At 45.0% G+C, this 17,060-nt stretch overlaps 1 protein-coding gene and 1 long non-coding RNA gene across 2 annotated transcripts in view; one reads left to right on the plus strand and one right to left on the minus strand.

Moving 5' to 3' along the window:
• MECR (mitochondrial trans-2-enoyl-CoA reductase) overlaps positions 1–17,060 on the plus strand; it is a 62,543-nt gene that overhangs the window by 11,796 nt on the left and 33,687 nt on the right. Inside the window, exon 4 of the mRNA XM_078682522.1 lies at positions 941–1,084. Coding sequence (XP_078538648.1) covers positions 941–1,084 — 144 coding nt within the window. The remainder of the gene's footprint in view (positions 1–940; positions 1,085–17,060) is intronic.
• On the minus strand, positions 9,024–9,456 carry LOC144825113 (uncharacterized). Its single transcript, XR_013609279.1, has 3 exons — positions 9,409–9,456; positions 9,223–9,313; positions 9,024–9,121 (listed from the first exon to the last, which is right to left on the minus strand). It is a non-coding gene; the product is annotated as an uncharacterized LOC144825113 (long non-coding RNA).

The raw sequence follows: 17,060 nt of genomic DNA on the forward strand, positions 1-17,060 counted from the left end.
ATTCTAGTCCCATGTATTATTTACGATCTGTAATTGGTTTGAAAGATACGCTTGGACCCTCTGGGTAGGGTTAATTCCCATGTTCTAAGCAAGAACAAATCCGGTCCAAGGCATTGGTAACACACGTTTATTAATAGAGACCTGGGGTGATCTACTGGAGCATGCGTAGGTAGAAGTAGGAAAAGATAAAGAATTTCACTCTTGGGTCCACGGAAAAGTCATTTTGAGAGTTGGCACAAGTCTTGGCTAAACAAGTGCTTTTTTATCATATAGGTGATTAAACTTTACATGATGTACAGAGGTCACAAAACACTGACAGAATTTATTCTTGAAAAAGATTCAGCCAGGCAGAAGTCCAAAGCCTGAATGTTGAGTGTGGTCTAGCCAACTGGTAGTTGGCATCCAGCAGGTACAGGGTGCCATATTCCACCCATAGGACAGGGGTGAAAGAGGAATGGGCATCTTTGCGAGGGTACTGCTGCAGAGTAACAAAGCTCCCCGATGATTCGCTGGCCTTGCACCTTGTTCAGTGAAGCTGATTAAGGGACGGCCCTAAACCCACTCACATTGTACGCCACAGAGAGGGTGAGACTGGGCTGATGTTTACAAGGGGCAGGTGGCAGATGGAATATTAAACCAGATGCAGGTCAGTATTGAAAACTCCTCTGATTTCTGAAGGCAAAGCTAAATTCTGCAGAAAATCTATATTGGCTCCACCAGCGCGATAATATAGTGGAAAATATTCCTTTGAGGTTTTTACCCCTGAGTGTGGCCGACCCCATACTCCCCGTGAGAGCCTAAGCTAAATAATGGGCACTTATCTCCGCTCTCATTGCATTTACATTATGAAGGGAACATGGATGGCACTTGTAAAAAACAAAAACATGTTTCCTGATTCTGCCCCCTAAATAAAATGTCCCTACATTTATGCTTTTACCAGGGACCTGGCGAACTGAAATGGTGGCAGCGGAGGACCTGCTACTTAAAGTGCCAAAGGACCTCCCAGTGGAGAGCGCAGCCACCCTGAGTGTCAATCCCTGCACAGCCTACAGGATGCTGTTGGATTTCGAGACACTGAGGCCAGGTAAGAGTCTTATTTACCAAAGGCCATCATTCACAGTGCACACAATTCTGAGTAATTTAGGGCATTTAGGGTATGATTGATAAGTAGATCTTTTCTAGCGAGCCACAGTCCGATCTGGCATTTCCCTGAAAATTCAGTATGTGCACACCCACATTCTCTGCCTGTAGCATTACATCTAAATACAGCTCTGACCTTCGCATCTATACACAACACAGCACAGGGACCCACTGCTCACAGTCCCACTCTTCTCTACACCTCAATCTTGGCTTGTGACATCCTCGGCTAATATTCCTCTCATAAGTGTGTCTGCTGATGCACCCCAGACCTCATCACAAAACCACTGGTTAATATACCTTGGACATCCAGAAACACCATTTTATGTGTTGCAGTATTCTGTCTGATACTGTTCCCCACATGCCCCCACTCTGGGTTCATTCGTCACACGAATGACCAAAACAATGAAAGTGATATATTTTTGTTACAGGCATGACATCTGTTCTAAAGACTTGTTGTTAGTGGTATAGGCATGATCTTGGTGATTAATACGGTGGTCATCGTGGTTAAGGCATGATCCGAGTGATGAAAGCGATACCTTTTTATTTGAAGTGTGACTTTAATAGCAAAGGCTTTACCTTAGTAGTGAAGGGGTTTGCTTAGTGCTGAAGGTGAGACATCATTATTGATGTCGAATCCTTGTGGTGAAGCTGTGATCTCTGTAGGAGAGGTGTGATGACCTTAATGGTGAAAGTATGACTGGTGGGACTGGGACTTCGGGTTTTTCGTGCTGCTTGCAATACAGGCCTGATTGCATGTAAAGCTTGCTGCACTAATATTGCCTTTTGCATTCAGATTTTGTGCATGTGAGGTGCAATTGTAAGGCCATAGAAGTACAAATCAGGCCAGCATGTTGCTTTATTTCATTCAGCTAAAAAATGTGTGCTCGGATTGTCTTATTAGGTCTCGCCCTGGAACAGGGACAGAGACTCTATAGCCGTCGGATGGCGGGGAATGAGGGACACAAAACTGGCACTATTTTTAGCAGTCGGATTTGGCTGCGTGAACGCGCACGTTCCGTCCTGCGCCGCCCTCCCATCCTACTGCGCATGCGCCGCCCTCCCAGCCTACCGCGCATAACACACACACACACACACACACACGTCGCAGACAGACACTCGCTCACACACACACCCCCTCCCTCACAGTCACACACACGCACTCCAAGACACATACACACACGCACGCACACACATACACACACATACCCAGCCCGCCTCCCCCCCGCGCCTACATGCTCCTCTCCCTCCGCCCGCCCGCCGCTCAGCAATGCACTCACCGGCTTCCTCTCCTCAGCTGCAAGGCCCGGCAGCAGGACTCTTCTTCCCTCCTTCGGCACCGGGGCGCAGGGTAGGCTCCTGCCTGCTCCGGTGCTCCCTGCTCCCAACACGGCTCCAATCGCGGCTCTTCCGTGGGAGGCGGGGTAGGCTCCCGCCCTCCTACTTCCTGTTTCCGGGTGTCGCGCCGGCCTGCCTGACTTCCTGGTCGCAGGCCGGCAGAGTAACGAGGATGTTTTGCGGTATGTGTTTATTTATTTAATTATGCATTTTTATATAGCGCAGACTTTACCCGAAGGCGGTATTTATTTTTTTATGTATTTATGCATTTTTATATAGCGCGGACTTTACCCGAAGGCGGTATTTCTTTATTCATGTATTTATGCATTTTTATATAGCACGGACTTTACCCGAAGGCGGTAATGCTTGCCTTTAAATACTGCATAAATAATTTTAACAACAAATACTTTATATGTAGCTTTTTATGTACATAAGAAAACTATAGCATAAAGCAAAAAACATTGCCATTTACAATAATAATAGCTCAAAGTTAAATAATGCGAGACCTATTGCATTGCAAATGCTTGTTTTTTCTAACTCTTGGTAACAAGACACAGAACGGAAGTTTCCCTTTCTCTTGTGCACGCATTGTTTGACGATAGCTTTGAGGGAGATGACTGTATGTGTTCCCTCCTGTAGGAAGAAAGGGTTAGCACCAGTAAGCTTCAGCATACACTTTGGAGCAAATGTCTTGTTCTAGTATCCTATCAATGATACAGGAGCCGAGCATGACCCAATTCCTCCTCACTCTATTGAATACTATGCTTAGAAAAGTTATAGAAGGTATTGGCACAGGGGCGGTTTTAGTAAAACAGATGTTTGCTGGAGTGGATTCTGAGCCATGGAGTTCCAACTTTGAGCTTGAAGGCACCATAAGGTGTGTGCAGTGTTGTGTACCACTTGGAACAAACACAGAGACTGGCTGCAGTTATTCCTACTTCTAGACTGAAGTCCCTGCGGGCATTCTCACTCAACTCAGAAATTGCTCCCATCAGCGAGTTGGGTCCATCCATTCCAGGGCCACCCAAATCCTGGAGATCTGTTAAAAAGGCCTGAAGACTACGACTTGAAGTTAACATGAATTTAAGTGACCAGTGGCAATTTACAATATGTACAAAACCATACCTAAACACCTTCTAGAAAGGTCTGGCGTCTTTAGTTTCCTATCCAAGATGGAAGAACTTACTGTTGACAGTGGTATAGAACTTACATTGACAACTTCTTGTTTCATGTTCCTGCTGTATATAAGCTTCAAAGCTGCTTCCCCCTTAGTTTCAATGCAAAGTCCAGTGTTCCACTGGGAATCACGTTCTCCAGTTCTTTGTTTTCTTCAGTCCATCCTGAACTACCTTCCTATCAACAACCAGTAGTGGTTGCCCGCTTTTGTTCAAGATCTATATACCTAATGCGGGTGTTATTAAATTCTTTCTCCATTTTGGTATTACATCTCACAGGTACTGCACTCCTCCACGTTCAGGCCAAAGCCAGTTTGAAGAAGACTCCACAGTGTCTATACATTGACACAGGGTGGTATTGTGTGACTTGGCATTTTAGCTTATCAATGTATAACTAAAACTCACTCAATTATGGCTAAGAAGGCTAATTGCAACCAGTTTACGTAAGACTATTAGGGCACATATGTGCAGTCATATATATTTGTGGCATATTCGACCTTTGCCCTAATTTGCATTATTGTCACTCAACTGATTATACTATTTACTATAATTTTAAAGTACATGATTTGTAGACAAATAGAGAATTATAATCGTATACTAAAATATAAACTGTTGTGTGTGCATACTAATTTTGGGATGAGGTGTTTAATGCATATACTCCTGTGAAAGAGAGATTCCCTGGCGGGTTTGTCTGACCATGAACACTCCTTTCCACTTGAACTTATCTCAACGAAGTCTAATTGAGAGACACTTGCCAGTTCTCCTTTTCTCCGTGTAGGCTGCATGTACCTTTTGGGACTTAATTGACATAGTAGATGGGGTGTGGAATTTATTAAAATATCTACTTGTCCATGGGACAGGTTGCTTCATAAATCTACTTGTCCTGTAACAAAATCCACTTGTCCCTTTGGTGCCATGTAGTTCTGTCACAAATTATGGCAGCAATCTCATTATATAAGAGCTCTTATATAGCCTCCAGGATTATGCCAGGGCATATCCCATAGTAGTGTTTGAATACTAGTAATCATTTTATGTTGCCACGTTTCCGAAGCTCCACATACTGGGACTGAAGATGGTGGTAAGCAGTAGTTCCAGGCTTGGAATGCCCTATTGCGTCTGTGCAAACCTACTAACTTGCATGTTTTAGGGTTTTCAACAAATCTTCTCTAGTCTTTCCCATACTGAGAAATGTTGGACATTTACTCCTGAGAGTGGCATACGTAAACCTTCTTTCAGAGTTGGGAAAAAAGTAGTTGGAGGGAACATGAACTTTCAAACATCCAGGTTTTCACATGAGCAAATCTGCACATGCATATTTGCTCATGTTAAAATGCAGTTCACAAATATTTTGTAGAAGTACAATTTCTACCCTACTAATGTAAATTCTTGTGAATTCACGAAAGCCATATACAAAAGGTGCACTTTTGAGACTTTCTTTAATAATTGGGCCCTTAATTTAGTCTGGCGTTAACCATGACCTTTTGTGTTTATTCAAATCCTCTCTCTCTGAATCGGCTGGCTTCACTGTGAGTGACAGCATTCTGCTCTTTCACAAGGAGTATATCGGTACACAAAGTAGTTTTGTTCAGTGCCTGTAACTAATTTGGCAGTGTGTGCTTTTTTGAGACAAAAACAATTTTTGCGTTTGCCAATGTTTGTTATAATGGTGAGTGCGTGGCAGCTCTCACATCAATAAGGTTTTACAAAAGCCGTGCCAAAACAAGTCACACATTGCCAAAACTAAAAAGCTAACCACCAATGTCAGACCTTCTGGCTTTGCCAAGGCTTGTTTATTTTTGTTTCCCATAATCTTATTGAAACTGGTTACACAAATTTTCCAATATGAATGTTTTGGGGAAATACGAGCATGCATCAACACATTTTACTAATTGATGTTGCAAACAAATGGTACCTGAAATTTTACAGTGGTTTAGCAAAATGTTATTTCCCTACTTTCATTTTTAGGAACATTTTATATTGAAAGCAAAGAAACATTAATCTTGCTTTCAATCTTCTGCAAATGTTTGCATCTAATCACAGAGCATTCTGTGAGCATCATGCATAGCCTCATGTTGCTAAACTTTGAAACCGCGTGTACACATTTTCATACAGGAACCACTGTCAGTAGTGCAGTCAGAACGTACATTTACTTAGAGCGCTCTCCCTAATAATAAATGCTTTCAATTAATGAACCATAAATACACGTTTTGAACAGCATTAACACATGCACACAAATATTAACTAAACTACAGGCAGTACCCTTCCCTGATCCTTAATGTGGTACTGCAAACTGGCAGGGTTTGTGCTGCAGGGGGTTGGGCCTACTTGTCCCAAGGACAAAATACACATTAAATCTTGTTGCCCTTGACCCCAAACAATGTGTCCTGGGCGTCGGGCTATAGGAATTCCACATCCCTGAGTGATCCGCAATAATTTGTGGGTAACACAATAATTCGGCCTCAGTAGTGAGGATATGGCAATAGTGATAATGGGATGACCTTAGTGGTAAAGGCATGTGCTTTGTAGAGACGGCAAGACGTTCTTAGTGATGGTGTGAGAGACCTCAGTTTTGAATTAAGTGAGTGATCGTCATGGTGAAGGTAATGAAGGCATGACCTTCGTGATAAAGGTCTAATGTCAGTAATAAATATTTGACATTCATCGTAATGGCATGTTCTCGACGTTGAAGTGATGATTGTAGAAATGAAGGTGTGATGTTAGCATTGAAGGGGTAACCTTGGTTGGGATGTGTTTTTTAGTGGGAAAGGCGTGGCCTTATTAATGAGGGCATGTCCTTCTTTTTGAAGACATGGTCTCAGTGGTGAAGACATGACTTCATTGATCAGCATGTGGCCTCTATGGTGTAGGTGTGATTGCCAGAATAAAACCATGACTTCAGTGGTAAAGGGCTGACTTAAGGTGTAAAAGTGTGACCTAAATACTAGTATTTTCTAGTTATAGGAAAATGCCTCCCTTTGACATGGTCACCTATACTTTTTGCCTTAGTACTGGTGCTTTCTGAACTGACAAATGCACTGGGTCCCTGCTAACTGGGCCCCAGTGCCAGTGCTCTTTCTCTGAAAACAAAGTAAATGTCTAATTGTACCACAATTGGCAAGGCCTTTAACACCCCTGTATGTCCCTAGTAGGTGGTATCCTTGGTACCAAGGGCATTTGTACTAAAGTGGGTCCCTAAGTGCTGCAGGATGTATTATGCCACCCTAAGGGACCCACACACACAGTGCATATAAACTTCCATTCCAACTGCGTGAAATTCTGCAAGCGTTTATGGAAACACAACATGGCACACTCTCTGCACATTGCATATACTATCTGTAAGTCACCCCTACAGCAGGCTTTAGTGCCCCAAGGCAGGCTGCATTGTATTATATGTGAAGACTTATTTGCATGAGCAGATTTGCCCCTGTGATGTCTAGTTCCATTGCCACGACATTGCAAGTGTTCAGGAAGCCATCCTAAGTGTATGTACTGGGCACTGGCCATTACGAGTTTCCTAGCTACATATAGGGCTTCACTGAAAATATTGGCGTTTGGTATCAAACATCTCGTCTTGACAAATGCAAACTGATGCCAGTAATGGATGTGTCCTGACATGTACCCCTGAATCCTACTAGTCTCTTAGTCTGCTGGCTGGCTGGTATCGTCCAGCCTGCCACCACAGACACATTTCTGACCCCCTGCAGGTGAGAGCCCGTGCTCTCTGAGGTCAGAAACACTGTCTTCTCCAGACGAAGGTGTTCGCACCTCCTCCAGCAGCATGGCTAGTGTTTTAGAATATCAAGGCAATTGATATGCGACCCCAGCTACCCCCAGACTTGGGAGATGCCATACCCTGTCCTGAGGCCCACTTGGCACGAGTCCTGAGGGAAAATTAGCTATTCAGAAGGCATGTTCACCCTCAGGCTAGTGACACTCCTAAGGTTAGCTACCTTAAGTGAACAACAAAATATGGGTTCCAGCATCTTGTTTTTCTAGTGAAACTAAGAACTCTGGGTCAGGTTTATGCCCACTCTCCACGGGAAGTGGTTATATAGGCGGTGTAGAAACCCCAGAGTTAGGTGGCTCTACCAGCTTACACCCCCCCCTTAACAGGGTTCAGGGCTCGAAAAATACAAACAATTGTACTAGTCCTGCAGGACTAGTACCTTGTAAAATCTCCTCGACCTAACTCCAACCTATTTGACCTCCGACTCTAAAAGCGGAGCAACTGTGACAAGATAACAAGATTTAAAGGCATCTTTATTGCTCATTACCTTTGTGAGCAATAACAATGCCTTTAAATCTTATCTTGTCACATTTGCTCCGTTTTCACAGAGGACAAAAGTTAGTTTGTCTTCCTACTCGCCAGAAAGGGCGAGTAGGACCTAAAAGCAGCTCGACCTTGTTAAGTTTAGCTCGCATATGCGAGCAGTCGAGTGGAATTTTCGAGCCCTGACCCTTAATTTCTGTATTTATGTGGCCCTCTGACACCAAGAACACCGATTAATCTGCTGGGAACAGAAGATGGACCAAGAAGAGCCGAAAATGCAAGAACTGTGGACCAGCCCCGGATTTGGCGCAAAACCATGTCTGTCTGCTGTTGTACCAACAATTGCAAGCAGCTGTGAGTCGTCCTAAAGTCTTTGAGAACTGCCAGCACTTCGCTAACCAGTCAGCATCTTCCTTGAAGTGGAAAAGCCCAGTCTGCAGGCACCGACTGTATCTGACAAGTACACTGTTCTGCTGACCACTGGGTCCACAGAGGAAGCATCCGCTCAAGGAAAGGACTTTGTGGCTCCCAGAGGTAAGCCATGTCCCCAGTGAGCTTTGCGCCACTAGACCCTCCAGGACTCCCCCAGCACCAATACCCTGGGTACCAGAGCCCTTGCAGCAGCCAAGTTGTTACAAAAGGGGGGTTAAACCCATGCAGTCGCGGGGACCTGGGCGCTATATGGTACATATAAAGAGGGGGTCCTCGCAAGGGAAGCGTGTTGTATGCTACACACACTAACACTACTTTTAGACTAACAAACAAAAATATCACAAGGGATACACAGGTATTGTCATTTATTTTCAACACCAGAAATCTATCACTGTAGAATCACTTCACATTCAATGAATAGCCCCAAACGGGGGGAGGGAAGGAAGGGGGAGGGCTGGTGCTCAAAGGAGTGTAAAGTCAAAGAAGATAAGCACAGTAGAAGACAAACATGTGATGAATACAATACTCAAAACAAAATCGGAACAATTCAAATACACAAGCCAAGGATCAAGGCCTCCATTGATAAACTGATAAACAGGGACATTCAACGGTCACACACTGAAATCAAAAAAATGTAAGGGGCATGTGCCGGATGTCCGAGGGAAAGAGCAGTCGACGTTTCGACCCCTATCTGTAGGCTACGTTAAGTCCTTTAGCGGGGTCTTCATCAAGACATATACAGGAGAGAAGTGGAGAGGGGCAATCTAATCTGAAAAGTTAAAACAAGAAGTCAGATTTCTACATAGTGAACTTAAATAAAAACCGTCGCGCACGACAGTAGTGAATTCATTATAATTGATAATTAATTACCATGGAGTCTAGGCCCAGCTGGGCTCTAAACGTGGAAAGTGAGTAAGCCACGCCAAAGGTCGTGGTCTGTCTCAGCGCTATTATTTCGCAACTACAGAGGAGAAAGAATAAAACATGCAACCAGTTTAGAAGGGGAGTGTTAAACCTAATCTACATGATTCAAATCAATCAAAGGGGCAAGCTTACAAAAACTACAACCATTCAGCCGGATGGTGAGTTTAATGTTGCGCCCCAGTCGTTGTACGCCGTATCACAGGTGTCTGGAACGGCGAGGGTGCAAGCAAGGTGTACACACTGCAAGTTAAAGGTCGAAATGACTCAAAGGTCTGTACATTGCTGATGAATCTGCACTAAGTCATGACCCTTACTAAAAGAACTTACATCAATATCCACGGTGGTGGCTCAATTAACTTGGTGAAGGGTGCCGCCTGTAGGAAAAACATAATGCGGCCAGTAATTACATTGAAGAATACGCTGGACCCTAAGCCGCTGGTCATATACAGCCAAGGGACAATATTACTTACATTAATATGTGGATGAAGACCGTTTACAGACAACCTTGTATAGGAAACCAACTGAGCGCAACTCCTTGTTGCAATATGGGAGTCATCATCCCAGAGGTCTCAAAGATAACCTACCGGTCGGGCAATTTCTCAGAATTAGGAGAAATTGTTCCACTAGAGCAAACTACATCCAGGAATCCGAGGTCCTCTGTGAGCGTCTCATCTCACGTGGTTACCCTGTCCGGATGGTCAAACGAGCCAGGAAACAGGCATGGTACAATCCAAGGGACATTTTGCTGAACCCAGAAATTACCAACCAGACGGAGACAGATCGTATTATATGTGTCACCACTTTCTCCACACGGAGCAACGAAATTAAACAAATAATTAACAAGAACTGGTCCCTGGTGGCAGATGAGATTGAACAAACTCATCTCCCTCTCCATTCCTTCAAGAGGGCGAAAAATATACGGGACATGGTGGTCCATTTGTATTTGGAACCAGCAAGTCAACCAACCCTCACGACCTTGTGGAATCTGCCCCCATTGGTAGGACATCATAGATGTGGCACATGCACCACGTGTGATACCACAATCCAGACTAAGACCTTTGATCATGCTGGACGAACCTATAACTTAAAACACTACACAAATTGCAACACGACCTGTGTTATTTATATTATCCAATGCCCATGCAAACACGTGTACGTGGGACAAACCCAACAAAAAATCAAATCTCAAATTTCATCTCACAGCAGCAGACTGCGTTGTAAAGTGGTGGGTGCTCCTCTAGTAGAGCATTGGCAGAAGGCAGGTCACACACTGTCTGATTTGAGATGGCTGGTTATTGAAAATGTGACATTGTGCAGAAGAGGGGGCAATGTATTGAAAGTATTGAACACACGAGAATCCAAATGGATGTCCCTTCTAGATTCGATCAGAAATGGCCTTAATGAACAAGACAGTAGTTTGGCCCAAATGGCAGCACTTGGGTAAATGGGCTTGCTAAAGAGTGATATCTATATCCTTTAGACAATACTTGATGGGTCCCATATCTCTCAGTAATGCTTGGTAACACAGGACTCGTTTACACTCTCATGCTGGAGAAGTGCACGAGACACTGTTGTGTTTTCCTTACTATGGAGTGAGTTCATTTACACTTTATATAGGGTATCCTAAGTGTTCCATCTGTTTTCTAGTAATGTGACTAATGAGCCTGGGATGCTACACCTAATGTAACTCGCTTACAACCTCTTGATAGAGAGTTGCACGAGTATTTGTATTTAGTGATTGCTGTTGCATTTGTTTGCTATGAATTTACAATTTGTTTTTTAGCCTGAGCACTAAGTTGCATTTTGACAAGTCTTGCGACTCGTTTTCAACCTCTTGTTTGAGTGTTGCACGAGGACCTGTTCATTATGGTATTCTCACACGGGTTAAAATTAAAAGTGTGTTTTTTGAGGTGCCCCAAATGAGCCACCTTACATTAGGTTTGAGCAAACCTCAACTATTGGCTTCAGTGGCAATTAACCTTGCATTTCCCCTAAATTCTGATTTTTAATTAATATGCTCCTTTGCATGGTTTACGAATTTTATATGATTCCCTTTGAATGAACTGCAACAACTATCCAAAATGCTCCTTGGCATTGCGATACGAGCTTGTTAAGACCCAGCCATGTAGTAACTCTTCTATTTCTTTTGCGTGATACAGCCAAACTAACTCCGTGTAGCAGTGTCTGCGGAGTTTTGTGCTGACCGGCTGCGGTACAATCGACTGGCTCCAGTTTTCTCGTAAGTGTGTTCGCACCTTAGGAGGCACATGAGGACTTTATCCATTAGGTGACACGCTACATATCTGACGGTAATTCCCGTTTCCTTCTTTCAGAATTACTACGCATCGGGGTTTGGCGGAGCGGCGGCCCGTCTATTCACCCTCGTTTTGTTCCCATTTCGGGCTGGCAGATGAACTGTCGCTCCATTATGTGGTTCACGTGTAAGTACACTTTGCCTTTCGTTGTCTATACAATATATGGCTAGCAAGCTCACCGCATGGTGCAATTTGAAACCGACTCGTGGTTTCTTTCTCTTTTTATATTTTTAGTACCGCAGATCATTGTTGTAGCTGCATAAGAATCGGCTGCTCTAATAGGGTTCTCTTCAGTTGTAGAACCCGGGAGGTATGTGATAACTTCTGACCATTCTTTCACGAGGTTGGGATAGATATCAAACTTTGGTAAGCTGACAATGGGGTCTCTGGTTTATATTTTACAGCGCCCCTTTTACAGCGCCCCTCAGTATTAAGAACACGGTGCCACAGACTTCGTTTGGTACCGATTAATGTAAGTAATATTGTCCCTTGGCTGTATATGACCAGCGGCTTAGGGTCCAGCGTATTCTTCAATGTAATTACTGGCCGCATTATGTTTTTCCTACAGGCGGCACCCTTCACCAAGTTAATTGAGCCACCACCGTGGATATTGATGTAAGTTCTTTTAGTAAGGCTCATGACTTAGTGCAGATTCATCAGCAATGTACAGACCTTTGAGTCATTTCGACCTTTAACTTGCAGTGTGTGCACCTTGCTTGCACCCTCGCCGTTCCAGACACCTGTGATACGGCGTACAACGACTGGGGCGCAACATTAAACTCACCATCCGGCTGAATGGTTGTAGTTTTTGTAAGTTTGCCCCTTTGATTTGATTTGAATCATGTAGATTAGGTTTAACACTCCCCTTCTAAACTGGTTGCATGTTTTATTCTTTCTCCTCTGTAGTTGCGAAATAATAGCGCTGAGACAGACCACGACCTTTGGCGTGGCTTACTCACTTTCCACGTTTAGAGCCCAGCTGGGCCTAGACTCCATGGTAATTAATTATTAATTATAATGAATTCACTACTGTCGTGCGCGACGGTTTTTATTTAAGTTCACTATGTAGAAATCTGACTTCTTGTTTTAACTTTTCAGATTAGATTGCCCCTCTCCACTTCTCTCCTGTATATGTCCTGATGAAGACCCCGCTAAAGGACTTAACGTAGCCTACAGATAGGGATCGAAACGTCGACGGCTCTTTCCCTCGGACATCCGGCACATGCCCCTTACATTTTTTTATTTCAGTGTGTGACCGTTGAATGTCACTGTTTATCAGTATATCAATGGAGGCCTTGATCCTTGGCTTGTGTATTTGAATTGTTCCGATTTTGTTTTGAGTATTGTATTCATCACATGTTTGTCTTCTACTGTGCTTATCTTCTTTGACTTTACACTCCTTTGAGCACCACCCCTCCCCCTTCCTTCCCTCCCCCCGTTTGGGGCTATTCATTGAATGTGAAGTGATTCTACAGTGATAGATTTCTGGTGTTGAAAATAAATGACAATACCTGTGTATCCCTTGTGATATTTTTGTTTGTTAGTCTAAAAGTAGTGTTAGTGTGTGTAGCATACAACACGCTTCCCTTGCGGGGACCCCCTCTTTCTATGTACCTTGCAGCAGCCAAGGCTTGTTAAGTGTCCAGTCCAGACCCCTAACCCTGTGAAGACCGACCTACCGATGAGGTATGTCTGCAATACCAAGGCCAGCATCAAAAGTGGCCCTGCTGTCCTGTTTGCTTCCCCGATCACCAGGTTAACTGCAAGAAGTCAGAGCCTCCAATGCAAGCGACCTGCCGGACAAAAAACCTCTGCACCCGAGCCCTACAGCCCGAATGCAAGCCAACCAACTGTGCCCCTTGCTTCAGAGACCCTCGAGAGCTGAGCCCGCGTTCGCGACCAGCACCTCTGCACCTGGACAGACCAGGGCAGGTAAATAAATCCGAACTGATAGTGGTTCTTTGGACCTGGCCCCTAAGCACCAGTCCAGGTGAGTAACCCTGAGAATCGTTTGTAAGTGTGCCTATGTAGTGAATGATTCTCCCATAGGATAACATTCCTGCATGCGAGGCTCATGCCTCAAATCTGACAGCTGTGATTTTTCTACTGTTTTACCTGTAAAAATCTATAACATCAAAAGTAGTTACCTGATTCTGATGATTTTGGTGTCTAAAATTACATAAAAATCTGTTATTTTTTTCTAACTTGGTCTCAAGTTTCTTCTTGAGTGTGTCTCGTTTATTGACTCTGTGTGTACAACAAATGCTTAACACTACCCTCTGATCAGCCTAAACTGCTCACCCTCACTACCACAAAGAGAGCATTTGGGATTATTAATTTAAGCCCTGTAAACCAATAAGGGTCGTCTGGACTGTCTGCAACCATTTCGTGTCTCCTGAGGCGGAAAGCCGGGAGCTAGGCCAGCAATTTTTAAAATTTGAGAGTCACTTTAAATTGTATTTTAGTACTATTGTTTGTCACTCGCCTACCTCCATCCACGCTTAGGAAGCACCCGCGGAGCCGATATTAGCGCTGACTCGGACTTCCAAAGCACAGAAAGGCTTCCCCCGCCGTCTCCGGCGCGAAGCTCGGACACGCCCCCTGACGAGGCCACGCCCACAAAAATCGCGCTATAAAGGCGCCGCTGATTACAAGCGACCCCACAACCATTTCGTGTCTCCTGAGGCGGAAAGCCGGGAGCTAGGCCAGCAATTTTTAAAATTTGAGAGTCACTTTAATTTGTATTTTAGTACTATTGTTTGTCACTCGCCTACCTCCATCCACGCTTAGGAAGCACCCACGGTGCCGATATTAGCGCTGACTCGGACTTCCAAATCACAGAAAGGCTTCCCCCGCCGTCTCCGGCGCGAAGCTCGGACACGCCCCCTGACGAGGCCACGCCCACAAAAATCGCGCTATAAAGGCGCCGCTGATTACAAGCGACCCCACAACCATTTCGTGTCTCCTGAGGCGGAAAGCCGGGAGCTAGGCCAGCAATTTTTAAAATTTGAGAGTCACTTTAAATTGTATTTTAGTACTATTGTTTGTCACTCGCCTACCTCCATCCACGCTTAGGAAGCACCCGCGGAGCCGATATTAGCGCTGACTCGGACTTCCAAAGCACAGAAAGGCTTCCCCCGCCGTCTCCGGCGCGAAGCTCGGACACGCCCCCTGACGAGGCCACGCCCACAAAAATCGCGCTATAAAGGCGCCGCTGATTACAAGCGACCCCACAACCATTTTGTGTCTCCTGAGGCGGAAAGCCGGGAGCTAGGCCAGCAATTTTTAAAATTTGAGAGTCACTTTAATTTGTATTTTAGTACTATTGTTTGTCACTCGCCTACCTCCATCCACGCTTAGGAAGCACCCGCGGTGCCGATATTAGCGCTGACTCGGACTTCCAAAGCACAGAAAGGCTTCCCCCGCCGTCTCCGGCGCGAAGCTCGGACACGCCCCCTGACGAGGCCACGCCCACAAAAATCGCGCTATAAAGGCGCCGCTGATTACAAGCGACCCCACAACCATTTCGTGTCTCCTGAGGCGGAAAGCCGGGAGCTAGGCCAGCAATTTTTAAAATTTGAGAGTCACTTTAAATTGTATTTTAGTACTATTGTTTGTCACTCGCCTACCTCCATCCACGCTTAGGAAGCACCCGCGGAGCCGATATTAGCGCTGACTCGGACTTCCAAAGCACAGAAAGGCTTCCCCCGCCGTCTCCGGCGCGAAGCTCGGACACGCCCCCTGACGAGGCCACGCCCACAAAAATCGCGCTATAAAGGCGCCGCTGATTACAAGCGACCCCACAACCATTTCGTGTCTCCTGAGGCGGAAAGCCGGGAGCTAGGCCAGCAATTTTTAAAATTTGAGAGTCACTTTAATTTGTATTTTAGTACTATTGTTTGTCACTCGCCTACCTCCATCCACGCTTAGGAAGCACCCGCGGAGCCGATATTAGCGCTGACTCGGACTTCCAAAGCACAGAAAGGCTTCCCCCGCCGTCTCCGGCGCGAAGCTCGGACACGCCCCCTGACGAGGCCACGCCCACCCTTTTTCCCGCCTTCCTGTCCATAAAAAAAATGTGTCATTTCCGGACGCGCAGCGGACGGGCGCAGCGGGCGCGCCTAAGGCAAGCCCGTCTGTGCCCGTCCGTGCCTCGGCCGGGCCCAGGGCCTATGATGTTGCCCTATCTAAGGTATGTACTAACCAAACACCTACCTATACCAGAGACCAGATACTCGCCCTAAATCCTAATAAAAATCACTGTCACAACATGATCAATGTTGAAAAGTGGTCAGGACCTGCATACTGTCATATCTGTAGAACACTCCTCACCCCGGAAATACAGTCAACCACTATGGAAAACGCGACCTCTCTCCGAGGAGCCTTGATCAATGCTAGGTCAATATGTAAGAATGGCCAGCACATTCATGACCTCATCACAGAGAATAATATTGACCTGCTATTTATAACGGAAACTTGGCTTAAACCATGGTGCAACCCGATCATAACTGAAACTGTCCCCCAAGGCTACCTCATTCAGAGGACCGATAGATTGGAACTGAGAGGAGGTGGACTAGCCATTATCCACCGAGACTCTCTGAAATGCTCAACGTTCGAACTCTCGGACGTAAAAGGGGCAGGAAGCATGGGATTCTGTTTTCAGATAAACGAGGAGAACACCTTCGTGGGGGCCTTAATCTATCGCCCCCCAGGACCTCAGAATGGCTTCTTCGAAAGCTTCGAAGATGCACTCAGCACTTTAACCCTGAAATATGCTAATTTTACAGTTTTAGGCGACCTAAATTTTCATCTAGATAAACCCAACGACCCCAATGCAATATGGCTTAACGACTTAACTGATATCCTGGGGCTGGAAATACTGACCCAAATGCCCACACACAAAGCAGGCCATATATTAGATGGCATTTGTACCAACATCAAAACCTTAACCGTTGAAACTCCCCTGATCCAAACATGGACCGATCACTGGTTAATCCCTTTCAAACTTACAACTAAAAAGAAAAGACCTAATACTGCCAACCTAAAAATCGATTTCTCGATACAGAAAGACTGGAAAAAACTTGCCAACTCACCCAACCTGCATCACATCGCAGAGGAATCTAAACCGTCCCTTACCGGATGTACTGAAACCGACTATAACAATTTCTGTAAATGGGTCACAGACTTCTGTGGTCCTGCTAACTCAGGAAAAGTACGGAAAAAACAAAATAAAAAGTCAGCACCCTGGTTCTCCCCCGCTCTAAAAAACAAACGTACTGAGGTCAGAACCCTTGAAAAGAAATGGCGCCATAACTATGATGAAACGGAAGTTCTTGCCTATAAAACCGCTAGGAAACAATATCATTCTATGATAAAAAACGCCAAAAAAGATCACTTCCTAGAAGTCATTAATCTGTCCAACAACAAACAGAAAGAAATCTTTAAAATAGTTGATGAGTTCATGAACCC

The sequence above is a fragment of the Lissotriton helveticus genome, chromosome 3_1 (assembly GCF_964261635.1).
Source record: "Lissotriton helveticus chromosome 3_1, aLisHel1.1, whole genome shotgun sequence".
Lineage (NCBI taxonomy): Eukaryota > Metazoa > Chordata > Amphibia > Caudata > Salamandridae > Lissotriton > Lissotriton helveticus.